Source organism: Falco punctatus, assembly GCF_963210335.1.
Source record: "Falco punctatus genome assembly, chromosome: 4".
In the NCBI taxonomy this organism is placed as follows: domain Eukaryota; kingdom Metazoa; phylum Chordata; class Aves; order Falconiformes; family Falconidae; genus Falco; species Falco punctatus.
In genome coordinates, this window is record NC_137583.1 from 80,163,402 (window position 1) to 80,183,448 (window position 20,047).

Consider the following 20,047-nt stretch of genomic DNA (forward strand, 5'->3'; position numbering starts at 1 on the left):
ACTCTATCGTACAAGAATTTTGAATAAAATATTTCTGTAGGGTATTGAACTCTGTGTAACTTGATTTAAACCTGGTTACATAATTCTTGTTGAATACACTCAGCTCTCAAATATGTGAAAAGCACCTGTGTAGTGGAGCAATAACAATAATAGGAATACTACCTAATATAATGATAGGTGCTGGTTGTGCAAAATCAGCTTGAGTCCAACAGGGCTTATTAGCTTTGTTTTCAGTCATTTGTTATGTGGTGCTGGTAATGCTGGTAAGTTCCCAGCATTTCAGTCTCTTACCCTTCTTTCCCCTAAACCAAGACGCTTTAGATTTTTTAATCTAAATTATTCAGACTAAATGTTTGGAAACTGAAAGAATGAATGATGAAAACTGCAGGTGGAGTTACTTGGCATGGTGTCATAAGTGCCTTGATACAAATTTGATAACTTTCATACATTTTGTCAAACCACTTGATTTCACTGTTGATGGCTCTGGTGATGTAGGAGTGTGCATTAGTATTTTGTGTGTTTCTGAATTTACATGGATGGAAACAGATTGGATTCTTGAAAAATACATTTCTGTGTTCATTTGTATGTATTGGGATTTTATGAACTAATTGTTAGTCTTTTAGTGGTTTCTGTGCCTTTTTAGAAATGCAGAACTGTAAGGGGTGCTTAATACATACTAGAATTGCCTGGGGAGTTGACACAAAAGTATGTATAAATTCATGCTTTACCTTACCATATGTTGTCTGTAGGAGGAAATCAAAATCCCACTGGTAAATTCAAACATCTTTGTTAAATTGGGATTTTGTCTGAGAAATAAGAATCTTGAGACAGCTTAGTCTGGAAAAAACATTTAAGAAAAAAAAAATATTTATATATATATATATATATATACTGTGTATATATGAATGTATACAAAAGCTCACTTCCAGGGGAGTTTGTAGGCTTAATTAAGGTTTGCAAACATTGAACTAACATAAATAAGCAAGCAGTCATACAAGTAATTTATCTGATATTGTGAAAATGTTTTTTTTTGAGGTGATCTTGTGAAGGAAAAAAAAAAGATATTTGGTGCTTTGTAGCCCAGACAGGAATAACTGAGCCAATAATCTGGCAAGTCATGTGGCCCAAGAAAGTAAATCCCTCTAAAGAGTATAATATAGAAAGCTGTCTAAGACTGTTACTGATTGTTGGAAGATTTTCTGCACTGAAATACTTTTTTTCTATCAATAAAGAAAAATTACATTCCTTGAGTAAAGTATATACTTGCAAATTACTTAAATGCAAGTAACTTGAGTTCAGGTTTCTATTTAGACATTAATCACTCCAATCTGTCATCTGTTTCTGGAATAAGACTGAGTATACAGTTGTGTGACGTCTTAAGTGACCCCAAGGGTTTCAGAACTGAGCATGTAATCAGTAAAGAAGCATCTTAGCTGAGGAAGCTATAAACCATCCTTCCAGTGGACAATAAAATGAGGTGGTGGCTATAGGTGGATCTGTTGCTTGCTGCTGTGGGTCCAAGACAAAAGCCCTTGGGGTTGGAGCTGGCTCGCAAGCCACATTTGCTGTGTTTCTTGGTCATTAATGTTCAAGACCTAGTAAGGTAGCATGTGTTAAACTCTTTGTAACACGACCTTCAATGATTCTGTTTGTAATCAGAGAAGTTCCTTAACCATAGCGTGTATATATATGCATGCTTTTTTGCTTTTGTCAGGAGTATCTCATACCATATGGTGGGGCAGTTGGATTAGTTTAGTTTCTTCTTTTTGCAGGCAAGTAAACAGCTTCTAAGTGATAGATGGAGTTTTGCCTTTGAAGATTTGTATGTTGATGTAATTTTCTGCCAGAATTACCACTACATAGAGTTCCTGCAAGACAGTGTTTTCCAACTGTCAGTAACAACATGATCTTCTGGTGTAGAGCTCCCAGATGGTCACAAATATACAGATGTCATCAACAATACATATTGTGAGCTTCTCTTGGCTACTTCACTTCTGTTTGGGTTGTGGGTTTGGCACATAATCAGCTAGTTTAACATCTATAAAGAGATACGGCGTTAAGAAAGGAGTTCCTACGAAAGGATGTCAAATAATGCAAAAATGCTCTTCATCAATTATTATTGCTTTCATAGATACCAATTAAAGTGTATCTAAATGTATTGTTGATAGGTCAGCCAAGGCTTTTCCCAGTAGTGAGTTTTCACAGTCCCATCAAATCATCATTAGTAGAAGGGGTTGTCTGAAAGCCAGCAGTCATTTGTGTTACTTTCATTGGCAGGGAAACCTCATCAAGAATCCTGTGCATAGCTCCAAAACCCAGTGAAAGGATAATATTATTTGGGTATGTGTTTTGAAGTAAAATGAAATGTCTGTATTAGTAGCAGTTTCTGGAGTTGTAGAGTTCCGGAATGAAAATAGCATTGATTAGATCATGTGGTTTTTAAAATGAAAATAAAATGCCGGTATGTTCCCAAAGGATATAACTCAATACCAATCATCAAATGTTTCCTCGTGTTTTTAATATATGGAATTCTTTGTTGCAGGCTCGAATCAATGCCAGGCTGCAGCAGTACCGTGCCAAGGCGGAGCTGGCCCGCACCACCAGGCCTCAGGCCTGGGTTCCCAGGGAGAAGCTGCCACGACCACTTACTAGCAGTGCCTCAGCCATACGTAAGCTTATGCGCAAAGCCGAATTAATGGGAATTAGTACAGACATTTTTCCGGTGGATACTTCAGATACTAGTTCCAGTGTTGATGGAAGAAGAAAACATAAACAACCAGCTCTCACTGCTGATTTTGTGAATTACTATCTTGGTAAGGATGAAAACTGCGTATTTTTCTCAACGAAGAATCATAACTTTGCTGTATTTGTACTGTGCTAATTCATTGGCTTGTTTATTTTACTTGTATTTCATTGTTATTAATAGATAAATATGAGTGATGGCTTCATTTTAGGTCAGGTATATTATTGCTTGGTATCTCTGTTTACACAGAAAGTTAGTTACATGTCAGAAAAAAAGAAAATCTGTCAAATATAAACAGGAGGCTTAACTTTGCTAAGAAGGGAGTGGAAGTTTAGGTACCTTTTTGGTATCAGGTTTTTTTCTTAAGTTTTCCTCCATTTCTATGTGGAATTGTGTGACTTTGGGACTGTTTGCCAGTGGCTGATCAAAGCTCACCATTTAAATAACTACTATTTGTGCAGCAAAATGTAAATGTCATGACTGTTCATTCTACTTAGTCTGTGTAATCAACCTACAGGCTGTAGTTTTGTTGGTTTTTTGTTGTTTATTGCTTCTGTTTTTTTCAGTGCATAAAACTTGAGAATATATCCAAGGATTGGAAATAATGCAGTTTTCTTTTAAATAGAGAGAAATATGCGCATGATTCAAATCCAGGAGAATATGGCTGAACAGAAGAATATCAAGGATAAATTAGAAAATGAGCAAGAAAAGCTTCATGTGGAGTATAATAAGGTGAAGAAAAAGGGATAATAAGCTGTTGAACTGTTTTAATATTGCTACTGTTAACGTCGATGGCTTTTTTCTTTCCAAACAAAATGACTTGGAAAGAAAGTCACAAACTATTCTTTCTTTAAAAGTAACATTTTAAAAATACATTTCTTCTTTTAAAAATACTCTATGGTCTGCACCCCCCCACACAAATAGAATTTACATCTAAAATGTCATATGTTGGCTAGGCACAAGTTCTTTAACTGACCTCACCACAAGCTGCAGTAACAAATTGCACGTGAACAGACAGGTCCCTCATGAGTGAACTGTGTCTTAAGGCCCTTCTGTTTTTCATTCTTTATATGCATTTAATTTGAGACTTTGAGACAACAGATTTTGTCACCACACCAGTCACCCCTTATTTTGCTTTGCTTTGCTTGTGTGTAGTTCTAGGTTCTTTTTAGACTTGCTTGGTTCTCTGGAACCCTACTTGATAATTGGGAATGTAGGGTTGTCAGGAGTGTTGACAAGACTTTTTATTTATGTTAATTCCAACTCCACTTGTGTTCATCCTAGATTTAATGATTTGGCTAATTTTTCAGGCTGAAATAGTGAGTATTCACACATCCGTAGTGTCCCTTGCTGATTTTGTTTGAGCTTAGGGAATTTGAGGCCCACAAATGATGGCATTGTTCCCCCAAATGCTTATTTATTTTTTTTTATTAACTCATTGTCATGGTTAAAAAATAATTTTCATTCCGTTTTGATTCCATTTTTACTAAATATTATTTATTTTTATTTTTAAATATTTTAAAATGCAACATAGGAATTCTGTATTTTTTGTGATGGATGACATGCTGCAATTATTGCTGAATTCAGCAACCTGTCATGTTGTTGTTAGTGGTGACAGAAAATAGGGTTGCTACTAATTCTGGGGGTGTGTTGAGAACACATGGAAATGAAGAAACAGGTCCTTGTGAACTGCCCAAACATGGTACAGGAGAAGGAGATTTGACTTTTAACCAAATTAATAGGTTGTATAAGCTGGTGTTAACTAGCAGTTACTTCTAGGAGAATAAAACCTTTTTTATTGTGTACCTTCTTTAACAAATTGTATCTCTTTCTATGAGAGTGATTGAGTAAGTGTTCTTAGGTATTGCAATATAGAGCATTAATTCATTTATATGGTTACTTGTTACAATCTTATTGCTTAAGTAACACAAGGATAACACAAGGAAGATGTTGCTGTATTTTATTTTCCTTTCTAATTAACTGCATGAAACCTTATTTTCAATTTGAAACACCTCAGATCTTTCCAAAACAGGTGGCTGCCCATGTTTTCATCAGGTCTGTTAAACTGTGATTGCACTTGTCTCAGCTATACTGACATGAGTTCCATTGTTTTTTTTTAATCTCACAATAAATAACATAGTCTAGATAGGTAAGAGGTTGAATGAATTTTATTAAATAAATGGATTTTCATTCCTGGCCTTATTTTTTTTCTTTTTCTTTCTTACTTTTTCAGCTTTGTGAGTCCTTGGAAGAGCTACAAAATATGAATGGAAAACTGCGAAGTGAAGGGCAAGGCATTTGGACTCTGCTGGGTAGAATCATTGGACAGGTTGGTTATTTTTTCCCCTCCAGTTCTTCATAGGCAGGCCTGGTTTTCCAATAATAGGCCTTTTTCTGTCTGTCTGTCACTTCTATGGCTGAATAAATTGATTTGATCAGACCCAGGCTTTACTCTGGGGATGTTTCCTGGTTGAAATACCTAGATTTCTGCAAACCACCTACTGGGAACCTGTAACTTAATTTTGTTGTTGTAAAAGTGATCTTGTTTGCAGAATTCTTTCATTTGATATAACTGATTGACCTGTCATTTGTGATGAACCTTAACGTGAAGCATGAGTTTATCCCACCATTTTTGTCTCCACATTTTTTTTTAGTTACTGTAGGCTTCAAATGATATGGTGACTCTTTATGGCTTTTCTAAGGTATAAACCTTTAAAACTGCAGTATGTATGGGATGGCTTTTCACTGGACAAAGCAGAATATTTTGGTCAAATGAATAAAAATATCTAGGAGAGGAGAAGATTTGGATTACTTCCTGTTGCCAGCAATTATCTTTGTTCTCAGTGAAACACACAGGGAAAAGAGAAGTGTAGATTCATGCAGTTTTTGATATATTTTTTTATGTCAAACATACTAAATGGCAGTGGACATCTTAGAAGTCAGAGCGATATTGAAATGAATTCCAATGGTGATTTTAAGGAAGATTGAAGAAACCGTTCATTGTGAAATGCAGACATACAATTAGGTCACAATTTTGCCAGGCACTTTCATACTGCTGAGTTAGCTGTTCAGAAAATGAAACTTACCCTTTCTTTATGCAGTAGTGGTTCTTAAAGTATGCTAGCTTTTTCCAGTTCTGTTTGTCTGCCTATCTTTTCAACTTGTGAAAAAGTATTCTTACGTAAGTTAGCTCTTGAATGAATGATTTTTTTCCCTCCTTTTTAAGATGTCTTTTAGTAAGTATTCACAAATATATTTCCTGGTGCAAATGTTACTAAATTAGAAAGAAAAGAAGCAAGAAAAGTTGAGTAGAATACATTTACACAGCTTGCATGACATTTTTTTTCCAGTTGGTTGAACAGATGCAGGCCCACGGGGCTGCTGAGAAATGACTTTGATAGATGGTTGCTGTCTGAGAAGCTAGCATGCTGCAGATTAGTAGAAACCCAAAGAGAATCTTGTCTGCTTTGTGGAGGGCTTGGTCCAATAAGATAATTTTTCTAATTAACCTATCGAGCACCAGTGTAGCCAGAATGTGGGGGAAAAGAAACTGCCTTAGATTCTTCTGTCAGTTTTGTGAATTTGCCTTTGCTTGTTTCAGCTGCCTAGACAAATGCATTCTTGTATTTGAAGCTTGAAGAAAAAATTTAAAAGCTTGTATTTAAATGTGGTTTCTATTTATTAAAATTAAAAAAAGAATATATTATTTTGTGTTACAAAATCATACTGGGATAAACTTCAGTAGTTGGTCATGCCTGTAAAATAGCTAGCCAAGTAATTTCCCACTCATAATTTGAGTCTTGTTCTTCATGCACTGAGATTGGAGTGGTATTCTTTATAAAAGTCTCAAGACTCATGTGTACTGCATTTGTTCAAATCCAATAGAAATTGAACATACCAGCAATTTTACGTGCTCCTAAGGAAAGGAAACCAAGTAAAAAGGAAGGAGGAACACAAAAGACATCTACACTTCCCGCTGTACTTTATAGGCAAGTAATGAAGTCTTGACAGAATAGATACAATATATAGTAAGTTACAGTTTCACAAAAGTGTTAAGAGAAAATTGTTTGTTTTAGTTTTGATTAACAAAATACTTGTGTAGTCAATTCGTCATCTTAGCACCTGTCACTAAGGGCTGGGTATTTTTGCTAATTTGAAGGCAGTGGTTTAAGGATAAAGGTGACTCTGTGGCTGAAATAGAAGGGTCCTTTGTTTCTGTAATGTGAAAGTTTTTAACTGACCACCTTGTCTTTTGAATGCAATTATCTGTGTTCATGGTTTTGCAAACAGTGCTGCTGCTCTTTAGTCACAGTGGCTGGGTGCATAAAAGACTTCTCATGTAAGAATTTTTAATTTGAGCTTATGGGTTGTCAAATGCTTTGGGATATCTTGTGTTTTAAATATCCCTACTTCTATTTCTATCAGTTCCCAATAAAATAAAATGTATTCCACCTTTTGCCTCTTGTATAAGTTGTGAAGCTACTGACCGGGTTTTAACTAAGCTTAATAGTGGAACATATACTACGGTCGCAGAGTATGACTGTGCAAATTACACAGTCTTGGATCTTTTTTTCTTGCCACCAGCTGAGAAATGGCATGGTCTGTTGCTTATCTACCGAGCAGAAGCCAGGCCTCCAGCTATAGCAAGTGGGCAGTATCTTGTCCAGCTAGCAAGCTAAATGAAGAAGTTCCGTTACATAAGTAAAAGTTAATTCTAGTGGTGTGAGGAGTGGAAAGCTCGAGCACGCGGCAATGGGTTGAGGATTTGGCAATTTGCAAGTATACACAAACAAATTATAGGATTAATGCTTTTTACTAGTTCTGTTTCATTCAAACCCAGTAATTTAATTCCTCCCATTTTATAATGGAATCAATGGACATCTGATCTTTTTGAAATGACTAAAATTTCAATTCCAGTAAAAAAATAGTAATAAAACAGACATTTAATTTCTTATGAGTTGATACCTTGCCCAATGTAATAGCAGCACAGACTTATTTCAAGGAGCTTGCATTATTAAAGTAAGCATATGATTGTTAAGACTGATGATAGCAGCATAATTTTCTATTTAAGCATTTGGATGGCACACATGGTGTTTTTCCTATTTGCCACTGGTAAATTTTGTTGAAGTATCAAGTGATTACTTAATGCTTAGAAGTTCTCAAAATACTAGATTGAAAGCCATTTTATTTTTAAGTTAACTATATTAGGTGTCTTTTATGCTGTACTGTATACAAGTAAAAACTCCTTAAAAATAATTATGCATTTAAATGATGCATTCAAATTGAAGTTGCCACATGTTGGTATTGAAACGGGGAAATGTGCTGGGATGTGTCATTTATTATTTATAATTTCAAATGTAATTATAATGCTTTTTTGCTACCCACATTAAAAGTTGTGGAATTTGCAAGAAGAACCATGATCAACATCTACTGCTACTGTGTGATACATGTAAACTCCATTATCATCTTGGTTGTCTGGATCCACCTCTTACAAGGATGCCGAGGAAGACCAAAAACAGTTACTGGTAAGAATGCTGTTGATGTGTTGTCTTGTGCTATCCCTGTACTTAAAGTACAACATAAACATGAATAGACTTGCACATTCTCAGTGTTTCAGAAATTGTTATAACACAATCTGAACTGAGTCATTTTATTTCCAGGTTATTACTAGTGATATTTCACAGTTAAAAAAAGAGTTGTGAAGATTTTCTCATTATTAGCCACTGTGTAGAAATAGATTATAGCTTTAATTTTCTTATCTTTTGAGTTCATTTGTGATTATTAATGCTGCTAGATAATAGGCTGCCTTCAGGAAATGGAAAGCTTGGTCTTTTCTTTCTCATAGGGCCCAGTTGTGCAACTCTGTGTCCACATTTTTAGGAAAATACTTGTAAATACTTAAAAATAAACTTGTAAGTAGTAGGTCAGTTTTTCGTGATACAGGAAGTCTGTTGGGTTTACTTCTGTCTTATTACTCAAATCTGCAATGGCAGAAGCATATGCATTACTGTATTAATTGCAGTTACATTTCCAAGGATTAAAAGTCTTTTTGTGCCAGTGGAATAAAACAAAAGCTAAGTGGAACAATGAAGAACTGATAATGTGGTAAAGGTGCTGATTTCCAAACTGTCATAAAATGAGTGTGCCGCTGTGTTGTGTTAAAATTCTGCATGTTTCCAAACTGCTCTGAACTATGTTAGAAGCAGTTATTCGGAAGCAGGTTTCATTGCACAAGGGGCTAGTGTATAGCACCTCCAGGAATCATTATCGCCTTGTCTGAACATTAACTTACCAAATCAGAATAGTATAAAAATTCCTTCTAAAAATACAGTAAAGCTTTTTTTATCTGAGAAATCTTGGTTTCTATTTTTATTCATATGTCTCTTAATATTTTTTTATTATTTTTAACAAATTCCATAAAACATTTAGTTAGGTCATCTTTTTGGGTAGTTTTGATGTTTGTGAGAAGAGCACAATGGCCAGTATGAAATGAGATGTCTCTGTTTTTTAGTATCTTAAAATGACAAAACCTGGATTTAACCAAGTAAATTCAGTTAGTAGAGATTTCCTTTAAAAGCTGAAAATCTCAGAAAGGTTTTTCACCATCACTAATATTTTTCTGAACTTAATTTTGCTTTAATTATTTAACGTAGTCCATAATTTTTTGCTTTTCATTATTTCAAAGGCATTCTGAGCTCTTTGGTCAAATTTATGAAGTAATGATGTTACATGGAAGCATTTTTTTTTTTTTTTTTTTTAAATTTTTTGGTAGCTTCTGCATTTGCACAGGAGGATCTTGATTTTTGTTCTGCTTTTAAAACAAATTGAAAAGGCTCACTAAAGCCATCCATCCAAAAGTTGTAAGACTACAGTTCTCAGTAGGTGTTAAAGGCAGAATACGTCAGGTTAGAACACTTTCATTGCAAAGCTGTAACTTATCTTTGTTGAGAATTTAATGCTTCAATTATATCTCAGATCACATGCTTAGCTTTTACTTCTGATTATCTAAGGCATATTCTGGAGTGTAAGATTATAGCAGACAAATTGAGCTGTATTGATTGCATTCTTTTCATCATTGAACGTGCCTTTATGTATTCTTTTGGGATCAGTACAGAGCATATAGAATGGACTCTCAATCCAAGTTAGAATTCTGTGGGTTCCCCCCCTCCCTCCCGCTGTTTTCATTACAATTTTAATCTTTTGATTGAGGTATGAAGAAAAGTGTATTTTATTTTTTTTTTATGTGGGGCCCATGTACTCTTAAGATACTTGTATAGGATATAGTGGGAATGCAAAAAGATAAAGTAAGAAGATGGGTATAGGTGTGAAATTCCTTCAACCGTTAGGCAGGTTGAAAGACTTCAACTAAAATGGTGAAAAATGTTGATTTTAGTCCTCTTAAAATAGTAAGCAGGAAACAGTTAAAAGTAATCGTTTCTTAGTTTTTACTTTGTATTTTATTATCACTGCTAATCATTTACACATAATTGCTAACTTGAGCCTTTACAAAATGTTTGATTACTCATACACTTTATCAACATACATTTATTTAAATATTGGGTGGGTAGTTTAGCATGAGTTTATTCCATATGTTTCATATTTTATGCTGTGTTTGAGGATGCCAAATGATTCAGCTTATGTGTGTGATGCTATGTAGTTAATAGTTACAGTTTTTCTCCATTTCATGATGAGAATTTAATATAAATTCAAATTACAGTCTAGAAAAAAAGATTTTGAAATCATTTAACTAAATCCACTATTACATGTAATGGTAAGAAAAAATATATTTAATATTTAAAAGTTAATATGTTAAAGAAAGCACAAATTATAATTAGTTATCTCAGTGTTTATAAAAGGAGGTAATGATTTTAGTCTTAATGAAGTCATAGGAAGAGTTTAGACCCAGTGAGCGCTCGTGTCTCACGGCTTATTAGAAACTGGTTTCTAGCACTTTACAATAAGAATTTCCCTCGTTTAGAGGCCTGACAGTTTTCTCCAAAGTAACATTTATACATCTTGAATATTATAGAAAGAAATTGTTTGTAACATAGCAAATTCAAAGCTTGTTCTCATTTCAAATGGATTTATTTCTAGGGGAAGGGCATAATAACTATTTTAATAAAACTTGAAAGCATTGATTACTATCTGTTTTACTGTGGTACTTTCATAGTAGACCAGCGGTTCTAATCATAAAGTATAATGCTGTGGCATACTTCTATTTAAAAAGCTGAAATTGTTCAGTTTCTTAGAAATCCTGTTGATTAAACACTAGAGTATTGTTCTGATTCACATGTTATCATAAAATTAAGTCTTGTAATTCTCTCTGACAACTTGTATGCTCTTATGCTCCTGCCCATTCTGGGTGGACTGTAAACTGTGTATTTTCCTGGTAGAGAATGATCTGAACTGATACAAAAACAGTGTACAAGTGCTGACAGACAATGCAATGAATCAAAATCAGATTGTGAAATACTGACATTTTCATTAAGAAAATAACTTGGCAGCTACCAACAGGGACTAGCTCTTTCTATTGAAATGAGATTGCTGAAAAACAGTGATAACTTCTGGTAGCATACGAAATGCTGGGGACTGAGATGAACCAAACAGGGACTAACAATTATATTAGACTCAGGTATTTTTAATTTTGTTCTGGAAGGCCAAGTTCTTTAGTGGTAACGCTGCTGTGGGGACTATTTGCCACAGTGCAGAATGAGCTGTGGAGTTCCTGACCACTAGTCCCATGGACACTCATTCAGTATCTGGACATTCATTCACATTCCTGACCCTACTCATTTAGTACTGGTCCAGCATGTTTTGATTCTTTTTTTCATCCTGAGTCATTGGGTAAAGATGTAAAATTATTAACTTATGTAAGTGCAATATAATATTGCATATAACATACACATTTTAATATATTTGTCACTTGTCCTAACTGAAGGATGTTTGGGTCATTACAGATGGCAAATTTTCAGTACCTTTGGTGTCTGAAAGATGCTCTTTGAAAATCTTTGACAAACTATTTTTGGTTTATACATACTGTCTTTTATCTCCAGAATAAGAACAGTCCTCTTCCCGCTCCCCCCCCCCCCCCTTCCAGTACACCATTCTACATGTGTGATTAATTCAAATTACCAGAGCATTGGTGTCATCTTAAAGCTATGGTCCGTGTTTCTCAAGTTCAAAGTGGTTTAATTATTTGTAAATATTGCAATAAGTGATTTATCACAGAATACGTCTACAAGACCTGTTTCCTCTTAAATAAAAGCAAGCCGAACTCTTAAGTAATAACTGTATAGTTTTTCTTTTTAAACACTGAGGACAGAGCGGTTTTCTGGAAGCACTGTAGTAGTGTTCACTCAGCACAGAAGATGTAAATCTACTCTTTTCACAGTAAGCTCTGTGTGCAGAGGGTGCTGGTTTCTTCGATCCTTCCAGCATAATGCCCAGTTGTGATTATGAAAACTGTCTTGTTCAGACAGAGTCCTTTGTATTTTCATCACGCAAGCCACTCTGAAACTATGTACCATAACACACTTAAGGCAGTCTAATTCATGTGATAATTGAAAAAAAATCAATTTTTTCCTAATTTTTGTGGTGTTATTTTTTCAATAAAATAGTTTCATGTTTTTATCTGGTTTTCTGTCTCATATACCAAAGACGTTGTTGGCTTTGTTATTCAAATTTCAAAACCAAAAGCAGAATCATGTTAAGTTTACCAGTGTGTTGGCTTTGAGGCCTGTTTGTGAGATCTTTAACTTGGTGGCTTTCATTTATAAAAGAATGGTGTTCAGTGTTTCTTCAGCTTTTCTCATCATCATCTCACAAGTGTCCATGTGCCAGGCACATCAGTTCAGTGCATTTAGATTTTTTTTTAAGTGTAAAGCTGCAGCATAAGGAAGCATCATAATGTCATAATTTGTAATATTTTTTTTTAAAGTAACAGGGTTTTCTCTTTGCAGTTCTCATTGCTGCTTTACCAAGAAAACAGCTCATGTCCAAACTATCCCTCCCCTCCTTGTTTTCTCAGTGATTCAGATGTTCACTTTTTCACTTTGTAAATTAATGTAAATTAAATTAAATGGCTCATGACATCAGTTTCTAAAACTTTATGAACAGAAACCCCTCTTTGGTCTTTGAGTGCTTACTAAAGCCCTGAAGTAAAGCCCTGTTATAGGTTCACATGTTTCTTGAAGCTGCCCATGCTCAAAAATATATTCACCACCAGGTAATTCAGAGACATGCATGATGCAGTTACACAAAACCAGTGTTTCAGTATTAGCCTAGACCATTCATAATTTTTGAAAATTAATAATGTGTGTTCCTTTTCATTTGCTGTTCTTGTCTTTTGCTAGTGATTTGAGAAGATCCGTTTACTTTGTGAGATGGGAAGGGATCCCTGATGTCATTGATTCTTGTACCAAGTCAGATTGAAAACACCACAAAACCATGCAGCTTCTGTTCTTCTGTAGGTTTTTAGCACTTAATCAGAGACTTTCTGTATACTGAAAGGTTTCAGGTCATCACTGAGATTTCTTGATGGATCAAACATTGCCAGTAGTTTTTAGCAGTAGGCGTATTATTGCCTACTAGTGATTTTGTCTGTCTAGATTAGGCAAGTCCAGACTAAAAGCAAAACAAAACCTGTGTACAGAAGTTGAATCTTTGGCACCATTTCTCTTGTTAATTTGTTTGTTCTGTGTGGCAATACTTGCTAATTTAGGGGTAGTCAAAGACTGTTGGAATAGTTGGAAAGGTGACCTGTAGTGGTAGGTTGTCTATTCACTGATTGTACTTGAAGAAGTGAAAATAAATGAGCATGACTTCAGTGTAGCCAAAAGGAAGGGCAGCCATTTAGCTGCTTTCTATGAATATATTGGGAATAAACAGCAGAATGGGAAAAGAGTTCTTTAAAATTCAAGAACCACTGTAAGAAGAGCTCAAAGTTAGGCGACTGTTTCCAAGTCAGAGGAGTTTGTGTCTTTAAAAGCTTTTCTGTGGGCCCCATGGAAGCTAAGAACCAAACTACTTTGTAGTTGAAACTTGCCTGCTTTATAATAGGGTAGAGAAGATGTGGTTGCCTGTGATAGTAGAGGCTGTTCCAGTAAATCAAGAGGTTGCTTGTAAGTTCATGTTTCTAACTTCACTTTTTTCCCCTCATCTTTTGGTGTATTTATGAAGTTTTGTTTTGCGATTCACACACACACCTACACACCACCCATACTATGGTTTTGCAGCTTACTTTTTGTCTATCGTGCTCTTTTCTCATTTTGATTGCTGTGAGACTTGCATCACCTGTTTCAGAGCAAGCTTGGTCATAAAAGTGGAGTTTCAGGAACTTGCATGCAGTACCTCATCTGTTGGTGGAGATGTTTCGTGTATTTCTCACTAACATCAAAGTTTAAATACTTCATTGATTTATATTTAAATAGGGCCCTAATAAAACTACAGTACTTTACTGATCTGCATAGTTATTTTCTGTACAACTGTCTGAACTTATGTAGCAGAAAAACAGTATCTTTCCCTTTTAAAATCACAGAGCTAAAGAACAGGAATGATTTAAATCAGGTGCAGGGTCATAGATCTGCAAGACTTGGGTTCCCAACTCCAAATACTACTGTAAAATCATACTACTATTTTTTTGTCTTATACAAACTTCCGGTTTTTAATGCAGCTCTTCAGTTGTCAAATGCTTATTTTTTTAAATTTATACATAGTACTTATTTTTACCATAATAACAGGGAAGATAATCTTTTTGAAAAAAATGCTCATCACAATATTTTTGAACACTTTCATAGCTATTGTTTACATCTGCATAAGCAGATCTTACTAAGTGCTTTCATTTGTGTTTTCCATTACATAAATTAATGGTGTGACTGGTGCTGCACTATTATGGAGGGCTGTGCTCTCTGATGCTTACCAAACAGGAAATCTCCTTAGAGATTTGAGTTGGAGAACTTGAAGAAAATGTATCATATAAAAATAAAGAACACCAAGTAGCCTTTAGCTAAGCAGACACATAAAATTTTGAGGGAATGCTGTTATGTCTGAAGCTTCTCTCTGCTGTTACATCATTGGAAATACTTTCTCCATAAAATCTTACAATAATACTAGTTTGGTCTGTGAGCCTTAGTTTATTTATGTAAGTGCATGTGTATACATACTTGGGTGTGTATATGCACATACATTTATGTAAACATAGAACTTTAGCCTGGAGAAGAGAAGACTCAGAGAGGATCTTAGCAATGTACACAAGTATCTTAAGAGTGAGTGTCAAAGGTGTGTGGGGGGGGGGTGGGGGGGTAGGGCAGGTTCTTTTCAGTAGTGGCAGATAACAGGACAAGGGGCAACAGGCACAACTGCAACATGGGAAGTTCTGTCTGAGTATGAGGAAGAACTTCTTTACTTTGAAGGTGACCGATCACTGGACCAGGCTGCCCAGAGAGGTTGTGGAGTCTCCTTTTCTGGAGACATTCAGAACCTGCTTGGATGTGATCTTGTGCAGCCTGCTCTAGAAGAACCTGCTTTAGCAGGGGGTTGGACGAGATGGTCTCCAGAGGTCCCTTCCAACCCTGACCAACCTGTGATTCTGTAACTGTAAAAAGTAGCATGATGTGAAAGTTATCATATCTTCTATTTTTCTATTGGTTTTATATTTTAATGTCCTAAAGAGGTCTAGAAATGTTAACAGGTACTGTGTCTGTGGTGAACTGAGGTTTGTAAAGAGGCGGAAAAATAGAGTATGGCGCACCTGTATGCTGCCCCAAAATTGTTTGCAAAGTATGAAACCAGTATAAAATTACTTTCTTGTGTTTAGGCTACTAATAAAAGTCTTCATATGAGGGAGGAGAGACACTGTTATCTTTCCTGCAATCTACCCTGTAGTACTCCTGCTTTTCTAGACCAGCAAATAGCACTAGCATGTCCTGTTACCTGTGCCTCAAGTGCTTCAGAGATAAAAAGTGATTAATCTTCATAACATTATAATGTAGCCACAATTACCTTAATTTTACATGTGGAAAAATTGAAGGAGAAAGGTGTTGACTTAGCCAAGGTTACACTGATAAATTACACAGAGCAGGATTAGATCCCCTGTATTTTGACTTGGTAGCCACTGCTCTGTCTAGTGGACCGTCATGACTGCTGTTGTCTTTGGCTATAACTGGGAGAGGTCTGACATTATACTACTAAGATTAGTTTAAAAGAATTAGAAAACATGGAAGGTTGATGGAGTTGATACTGTGTTAGCCATTACTGAAGTCCATAGGAGAAAAACTGTTCCTGTTGAACATGTACCTTTGAAGAAATAAGCTCAGACATAACATACATAACTGACTTGTGTTTTTGTTTAGATACAGGATGGGTATGCCTTCTCGTCACAAGCATGTATTAACATTTAACTTCAAATAATTAAAGATGTATTTTGGTTTTCTCCTTAAAAAGCAAATTTACTTCTTTTTAATGTGTGTATTCCTGTTAATGCCAATTAATAGCAGAATATAATGTTGATTTTTTTTTAGTTAGTATTATAAATGCATATATATAAAAAGAACGTGTTTAATGTGAGAACAGCATTGAATTGGATTTTGAAAGGATTTATTGTTTTTTCAATTGGAAGTGTAGTGTGAGAAGGAATTTACAAAATGGCTCTTATCAGTGGGTATAATTTTTAAACTTTCGTTAACATATTTTTAGTTGACATCTACATTTATGACTTTGCATAAGATGTATATTTTCTGCGAATAAGAATGAAACTTGATGAATTCCCATCTTGTTAATTCTGTCATGAAGCTTGTTAATAGCATTACCTTAGCATCTGTTCACTTTTGAAGTTGATAGTGATTTTGTACTTTTCCAAAAAATCAATAGGTGTTTTTTTCAACTTGGTGTTCAAAGTTTGTTAACTTTCCAGCTTTCGTATCATTAATTGTCTCTTAACTGTTTTCAGATTTAAAGCCTACTGCCTTAGAAAATACATATTAAAATTAATTTTCGTAACAGATAAGTCTTCTAAATCCCTGCCACTAAAGAGTGCTCTCACCAGAATGAATTCAGCAGCTTGTCATTGTAAAGATTAAACAGCAGCAGCAGTTACAATGATGAATAGATTACAGATCAGTGGACACCATTAAAAATGGGGATATGGTAGGATGCAAATGGTGAAATAGGCTGCATTTTTCTTGAAGATTAAATCCTACTTTCAAAATCTTTGTTTTTAAAGTTTGAATACTATCAGGAAAAAATCCAACAGTAAGAACGCCTTGCATGTTTTTTGCTTAGTTGCTTAAAATATGATACATTTAATGTACTTCTTTAGGTGTCCATTTGGTTTGTTGACTTCTGAATTTATTTTAAACTCAAACACTTCAATACATTTCTTTTTCTGCTTTTGTGACTGCAGTATTAAATAGAAAATCTTCCACTTTGCAGGCAGTGCTCAGAGTGTGACCAGGCAGGTAGCAGTGACATGGAGGCTGATATTGCCATGGAAACCTTGCCAGATGGTACCAAAAGATCGAGAAGGCAGATTAAGGAACCAGTGAAATTTGTTCCTCAGGATGTGCCACCAGAACCGAAGAAAATTCCAATCAGAAACACGGTAAATGATGGTTGAGTTGTTGCTATGCAGCTCCTATTCATAATAATTTTAAGATTACTTATGTTTTGGATATTCTGAACTGTGGGATTTCAGTTTGATGATCTGTTTTTTTTTTTATGAATTCCCATTCCTTTGGTTAATACTTTATTACTTGTGTTAAATATGTAGTTTAGCTAAAGCAAAAAGCTGGGAAACACAGTACTGAACTGAAGAGCTGTACAAGCTTTTCCTTTTGCCTGCTTCACAAAGTCCTCTGTTAATTGCAGAAAAAGCGAAAATTAAGTTTGCACTTAAACTTAGTTTTGCAGAATTTCTTCACCTTAATAGTAAGGACACTGTTCTTGTATGCTGATTTAAATGTATTGATACGCAAATTACAGCTATAAAGTAATTAGTCACTTCCTTATGTACAGACAACTTACTGACCGACTGCACATTTTGTGGCTATCACATGACCCTGTTATTTCAGTCTGTTTAGCTTCCTAGTATGTATGTATGTATGATTTCTTAAACTTTCCTTCTGGGTAGTTTTTAGAGAATAGTAGCAAAAGCTCTTGCTTTCTGTACTGATGAAATATATTTAGCATCTTTCTTTCGTTTGAAAGTAGAATTTCTTTATTAATCACTGCGCTCTAATCCTTAAAATTTTGCTCTCCTACTTGCTCATAAAACAAGGTTTTTCATGTGTGATATGTCACATCACCTGTAAACTGTACATAAAAGTATCAAAGGGCTTTTAGGTCCAGTTTGGGGAATGAGTAGTGTTCCCATCACCCTTTGGACATGAGTAGTAATTATATATGAATTAGTGCTTAATCTTCCAATATACTACTTAGTATTGGGACATACTTAAACCCTTTTATGTTAGACATACTTAATCTCTCATGCAGCACAACTTCATTTTCCTCTCAGAGCTTTCCAGAATTTTTATGCTTCTACTAGCAAATACCATATTTAACTCTTCTGACTATGCTTGTATGAGTAAGCAAGTATATTCCTGACCTAACCTTAAATGTTTGCTTAAATTACGTTTCGGTACCTTTGGACTGTTTGGGCCACAGCTTTGATTTACCTAATGGCTTCCTTTTCCTGGTCTATGACTAAGAAGAACTTTAAGAATGACTCAAGCCAAACTGATGGATGTAGCTCAAACTGTTAAGTGTCAGTAATCCAAAATTAAGTTTTGTGGATAATAGAGAAGCTTTCTGTAGAAGAGAAACTGGTTTTCCTTTCTTTTTCTCATTGAGGGAAGGTTCCCTTCTTCCCTACGTGTAAGAACACATGGGTTCTTACAGCTGTGTGGGTGGGTTGAACTGACTGTTGTCAGGCTGTTCTTCACACAGAAAGAACTTACCTGCTATTCCTGTTTACTGAACCCTTTGCATCTCCCCTTTTTCTTCTTTCTCTCTCTTCCTTCTTTTTATACCTAATGTAGTGGTGTTAGGATGTGGGGATTAATGATTATGGGACTAAAGAGACCTAAAAGTATTGCAGGAAAGACATTCATACTAATAATAGACAGAAGAGCGATATAAGGCATTGGTAGAGAAATCTGTAGAAAGACAAGATTCATTTGTTCGGGGTCCCATGCAATAACTGCTAAGCTTCTGTGCTGAATGGAGAGAAGTCTGATTGCTCTGAAGTGTTCCCCTCACGCTGTGACACTGTGATCTGCTACACTGGTGCTACATTGGTGATTCGGCACTTCCTTTGTTAGAAAGTATATCAACACACATTGTGGTATGTAATACAGAGATTAAATTTACTTTGAGTGGACTTAGTATGTTGACACAGTACAGCATTGCACTAGAAAAATTACTGCTACCAGTCTCAGAAAGGCTTTGTTCTTCTGCTTGAATTTTTAGGCTGTCTTTCGGTTCTCTCCAGTTCTCTGCTTTTTGACAGCATACAGATTTGTAAGATAACATCTTTGCTGCGCTGTGGTCAGGGCTTCTCTGTCAAGTTAGCTCCACTCTTCTAGCCTTCCCATAGCTGACAGGTTGTTAGTTGGTTCTTTCTTTCTTTATTTATTTCCTACTGCCTTCTACTTAACTGTGGAAGAGAAGGTTCATAACCTTGATACTTGCTGGACTTCTTTCTTCTGAACTAGGTTTAATTCCTTCATTTCAACTCTTTCATGATCTTGGTGCACTTAGGCTGTATACAAAATGAAGATGATAACCTCTAGAAGACTTTGTAATAGATACTTTCTGGCAGTATGGGACTCCACTCACCTTTGCTATGAACACAGGAAAGTTGTTGTTAGTTTGTGTTGCTTGTTTGTTTTGGTTTGGGTTTTTTTAGGAAGAGATTACTTTTTTATTCATTAGGTCTGGGGCTGTCTGTATATTTGAGGGGGAAAAAAATTACCTTTGAAAAACTTCGCACATGAAGCCGAGTCTGACTACACAGAGAACATCTATGTGGTGCATTTCAATGATGACCAGATACTTGTTCTGTCCTGTGCCCTCACTTCTCAAATCCTTTAAAATAGTTTAAAATAAAGAAGCAAAAATGAGTAACTTGAAAATACACTTACTTCACAGTCATCTCTTCTCAGTGTAGTTCGTATCTCTGGGTATGTTTTATTTAATCTGGGTTTTTTTGGGAAAGAATTGGCAAGCCTGCTTGGCTAATAGTGTGTAATCAGCCTTGCTTACAGTTACAATCAACAAGTACAATTATAAGACTGTTGAATTGTATATCTG

At 35.3% G+C, this 20,047-nt stretch overlaps 1 protein-coding gene across 1 annotated transcript in view; it reads left to right on the top strand.

Annotated features, from left to right (window-relative positions):
• Positions 1–20,047, top strand: part of PHF14 (PHD finger protein 14) — a 166,887-nt gene that overhangs the window by 43,997 nt on the left and 102,843 nt on the right. Inside the window, exons 8-13 of the mRNA XM_080382684.1 lie at positions 2,543–2,813; positions 3,369–3,475; positions 4,977–5,072; positions 6,629–6,732; positions 8,137–8,268; positions 17,171–17,339. Coding sequence (XP_080238810.1) covers positions 2,543–2,813; positions 3,369–3,475; positions 4,977–5,072; positions 6,629–6,732; positions 8,137–8,268; positions 17,171–17,339 — 879 coding nt within the window. The remainder of the gene's footprint in view (positions 1–2,542; positions 2,814–3,368; positions 3,476–4,976; positions 5,073–6,628; positions 6,733–8,136; positions 8,269–17,170; positions 17,340–20,047) is intronic.